This window comes from Cebus imitator, unplaced genomic scaffold (genome assembly GCF_001604975.1).
Source record: "Cebus imitator isolate Cc_AM_T3 unplaced genomic scaffold, Cebus_imitator-1.0 Scaffold654, whole genome shotgun sequence".
Taxonomy (NCBI): Eukaryota; Metazoa; Chordata; class Mammalia; order Primates; family Cebidae; genus Cebus; species Cebus imitator.
The window spans coordinates 563,359-567,829 of record NW_016107969.1 but is presented as its reverse complement, the minus strand read 5'-3'; the positions used below and the strand labels follow the sequence as shown (position 1 = coordinate 567,829).

Below are 4,471 nucleotides of genomic sequence, written 5' to 3'. Positions count from 1 at the left end.
GATCTCGGCTCACCGCAACCTCCGCCTCCTGGGTTCAGGCAATTCTCCTGCCTCAGCCTCCTGAGTAGCTGGGATTACAGGCACGTGCCACCATGCCCAGCTAATTTTTTGTAGTTTTGGTAGAGACGGGGTTTCACTGTGTTGACCAGGATGGTCTCGATCTCTTGACCTCGTGATCCACCCGCCTCGGCCTCCCAAAGTGCTGGGATTACAGGCTTGAGCCACCGCGCCCAACATGATCTCAAGTTCTTTTAGTTGTTTTGCATTTGCTGTGGAGTGTTTTACTTTCAATTATGTGATCTATTGAAGAGTGTGTGCCGTGTGATGATGGGAAGAATGCGTATTCTACTGTTTTTGAGTAGAGAGTTCCATAGATGTCTATCAGGTTCATTTGATCCAGCATTGAGTACAGATCCTGAATATTTTTGTTAATTTTCTATCTCAATGATCTGTCTAATATTGCCAGTGGGGTGTTAAAGTCTCTCACTATTACTATGTGGGAGTATCTCAGTCTCTTTGAAAGTGCTAAGAACTTGCATTTTGAGCAAGTTCTTGCTTTAGGAATACCGGGTGCTTCTGTATTGTGTACATATATATATATTTAGGATAGTTAGAGCTTCTTGTCAAATTGAACTTTTTACCATTTTGTAATGCCCTTTCATGTCTTTTTAAAACCTTTGTTCGTTTAAATTCTGTTTGTCAGAAACTAGATTGCAACCCCTGCTTTTTTTCTTTTCTAAGAGGGGGTCTTGCTGGGATTACAGGCATGTGCCACCACACCCGCCCAGCTCATTTTGTGTTTTTTAGTGGAGATGGGGTTTCTCCATGTCAGGCTGGTCAGGCTGGTCTTGAGCTCCTCCCGCCTCCCTCGACCTCCCAAAGTGCTAGGATTACAGGTGTGAGCAACTACACCCGGCCTGGGGAGATGCTTCTTATGAGAATCTTACATGATTATTCATGAAGGGCCCATGCAGGGGCGTTACAAGTAGGCATGTTCTGGGAAGTCCTCCGGGCACACACGTGCCGTGACTGTCTGTTCTAGTGCATACACCACATGTCTCATTTGCATCTAAAATCCAACATGGAATATCTGGTTAAAAAAATAAAATCTCCATCCAGGGGTGTTTTTTAGTATTTTAATGTGAAAAAGGCTATATTAGGGCGAATTATTAGAGAAGTATACATGCTCCTCAGTGGGGAAAATCTCCTACCTCGGTAATATCTGGCTAGGGTTTGATAAGTTCCCCTCTGGAACAGAGGAACGCACACAAGGCCAGGTGTAGCAAGTGTAGCCACTCCAGACACTCTCCTTTTTTTGTTGTTGTTGTTGTCGTTGTTGTTGTTGTTTTTGGAGATGCAGTTTTGCTCTTGTTGCCCAGGCTGGAGGGCAACGGCATGATCTCTGCCCACCGCAGCCTCTGCCTCCTGGGTTCAAGCGATTCTTCTGCCTCAGCCTCCTGAGTAGCTGAGATTACAGGCACGCACCACCACGCCCGGCTAATTTTGTCTTTTTAGTAGACATGGGGTTTCTCCATGTTGGTCAGGCTGGTCTCCAATGCCCAACCCCAGGTGATCCACTCGCCTGGGCCTCCCACAGTGCTGGGATTACAGGCATGAGCCACTGCGCCTGGCTCACTCTCCTCATTTTGCTGACTGTCCACGGGCAGCATCTCCAAGGAGGCCATCAGTGGGCTGTGTTTCTAAAGAGTCCTTTCCCAGGGGCTCTCTTGCCTGCTCATGCCTACCTAACTGCCTACCCTAACAATAATTCCCCTCAAGAGATGGAGACCCTGAAAGGCTTTGGGTGTAAGGACGTCGTGGGTCTTCTGTAACTACTTCCTGCTGACATGGGACGAAGAAGTCATCAGGGTCTCCGTCTCTTGCTCTCTGTCAGGGAAGGAGCCCCTCTGTAGTTTCCCGGAATCTTTGCCCACTGGCATCCAAGGGGGAGATGTACTTGCAGGTGCTGGGGCCTCCAAGGACGACTGGATGATGGCTTTCCATTTTTAGGGGCTGTGTGTGAAATTGCCGTATCCTGGAAGAGACACATTTAATCAGTAAATTATAGAGACAAGGGCCAAAAAGGAGAAGGAAGAATATAAGTGCAGCTGGTCCCAGTAAAGGGACAAGCCACGTGTGGGAGGGGAGAGCAGACGTCACAGCCTTCCAAATGGACCCTTCTGAAGCACCTCCTTTTCCAAACTCATGGAGCCACGTAACGTGGTCATAGATCTTTTTTATATCCTCCTCTATTGCCCCACTGTTATTGACATAAGTGCAACAGGATTTATTGATCACTGCACAGACTCCACCCTGCTCTGCTAAGAGGTAATCTAAGGCCAATCTGTTGTCCATGGCCACGTTGGCCAGAGAATCTAGGGAGGCCTTGAGTTTAGAGATGGCATCTCCAGTGCTCTTAGCCAGGTTCCCTATTTGCGTGGAGAGATTTCGGAGGGTGATTTCATGATAGGCGAACCCTCCCCATGGGGCGATCATTCCTACGGTCGCTCCTATCCCTGCCAATATGAGACCCAGAGCTCTTTTCTGTCTGGGTTGGGTGGTGTTATAAACGGTCACCCCTATCCCCCGTGGCCCCAAAAGTCCCACAGCACATTCCCCCACATGTTGGATGTTATTGATGCAAGTAAAGAGGTTTGCCGAAGGGGGCGTTGAATAAGTTCTCTTAGGACTTCCCTCAAAGGGCAGTTTATTTTGTTTTGGTCCACATAAAAATGCATAGCCAGGAGGGGTACAGGCCCACCGGGGGCTTTTGGTGTTGAACCACCTGTGTAAATGCGATTTCCACCCTGTTTGAATTGTTCGATTGCATGTAGGGGATAGAGGCCCTCCCTGGAGAGCGGCACCTTTTGGCCATATGTGGGCAGTGTGTGCCTTGGGAAGCGAATACAGAACCCTCCATGTTATTAGCTCTTTTCCTTCCCAAGCTGTACACCGATTCTGGAGTGACTTCTCTGGACTATTCACTGGGTGATTGTCAGCTGGGCACCAGTGAGTCAAGTTAGGGTGGCAACCTGTTGAGGAAAAACTCATGGGCTGGATGGTGGGAGTGGGGAATTCCTCCGCCAAGGTGGCGTTCCAGTCACAGTGTCCTCGAGGGCACGGACAACAGGTCTGGTTTAGAGAAGAGCAGTTGAACAAATACATGGAAGTTTTATAGCTTTGATTGAAAGGTGGAGTGAGATCCAGGCAGGGGACTTGGTACGCTGAGTTAGCAAGTGAAACCTGGAGTGGAACAGATTTATGTTGGCCTTCAGGGATTCCTGAACCAAATGTTAGGTTTAAAGAAAAATTTCTTAACAAAATATATTGGTAAGATGAGGATCTGGTGATGAAGTCGTGACAAATCCAACAGTTAGTTAGATGGTTTCCAGAAGCAATGATTTTGGAGAAATTGACAAGCAAATTTTCACTCCATTGGGCTTGTGAGAGCAGGGGCATGGAAAGGAGGTAAAAATAAAGGAAAAGGTATTTCTCTGTCATAGCGGAATTTCTCTTAAGCTTTATGAAAAGAAAAGTGTTGAAAATAGGAGAGAAAAATAAATGGTTAGATGTAGTGTTTAGTGATAAAAGAGGCTGTTATCAGGACTTTAGGTGGCATGCAAGTTAGGGTCAAAATGAGTGGAATAACCAATACCACTGCAACCAAAATTCTCAGTACTGAGATGACCTTATTTCCGGTAAAAGGAGAGAAGGCTGTACTTATCTTTTCACTTGAAGAGGAATCTGAAGCCCTCCAATGGTTGGCTCATGAGACTACTCAGATGCTGATTCTGTTGTTGATTCTTCAGCACCTTCCCACAGTTTTACTTGAGAGTGATGTATCCAACTAGAGATTCCAGAAACTTTAATAACTGTTGGGGTAGAAAGTAATAAATGGGTCTTTCCATGAGGGACAGACCCAGGCTAGTTGAGACCCATGTGACCATTGCTCTAGGTTTTGATGAGGACTTGTAACCCTGGCTAGTATAAGGGTTGCTTACTGAAAGGGTCAGGTTCAGGCAGTACCTTTTGCCCAAACTCCTGGATGGCTTGTTGAAATTGGGCCAGTGATGTTATATATTTGGTTAATTGGGTAACATGTGGATCTAACATTGGGTCTACACACAGGAAGGGTCTTTCAAATAAAATTTCTTTCTTTTTCTTTTTTGAGATGGAATCTCGCTCTGTTGTACCAGCTGGAGTGCAGTGGTGAAATCTCGGCTCACCACAGCCTCTGCCTCCCAGGTTCAAGCGATCCTTCTGCCTCAGCCTCCTGAATAGCTGGTACTACAGGCATGCCCCACCATGCCCAGCAAATTTTTTTGTGTTTTTAGTAGAGACAGGGTTTCACCATATCGGCCAGGCTGGTCTCAAACTCCTGACCTCGGGATCAGCACACTTCAGCCTCCCAAAGTGCTGGGATTACAAGTGTGAGTCACTGAGCCTGGCCTTTTTTTTTTTTTTTTTTTTT

The 4,471-nt window shown here is 46.7% G+C and overlaps 2 protein-coding genes across 4 annotated transcripts in view; both read right to left on the bottom strand.

Moving 5' to 3' along the window:
- Positions 1–4,471, bottom strand: part of LOC119469431 (zinc finger protein 160-like) — a 609,418-nt gene that overhangs the window by 182,972 nt on the left and 421,975 nt on the right. The window lies entirely within an intron of this gene.
- ERVV-2 (endogenous retrovirus group V member 2, envelope) lies at positions 1,623–4,216 on the bottom strand. Its single transcript, XM_017517945.2, has one exon. It carries the CDS (start codon positions 3,499–3,501, stop codon positions 1,891–1,893), a length of 1,611 nt encoding a protein of 536 aa, XP_017373434.1. The 5' UTR covers positions 3,502–4,216; the 3' UTR covers positions 1,623–1,890.

Bases quoted from the DNA above. Each gene is read 5' to 3' on its own strand.
- ERVV-2 (XM_017517945.2), bottom strand. From the start codon at position 3,501: ATGACAGAGAAATACCTTTTCCTTTATTTTTACCTCCTTTCCATGCCC.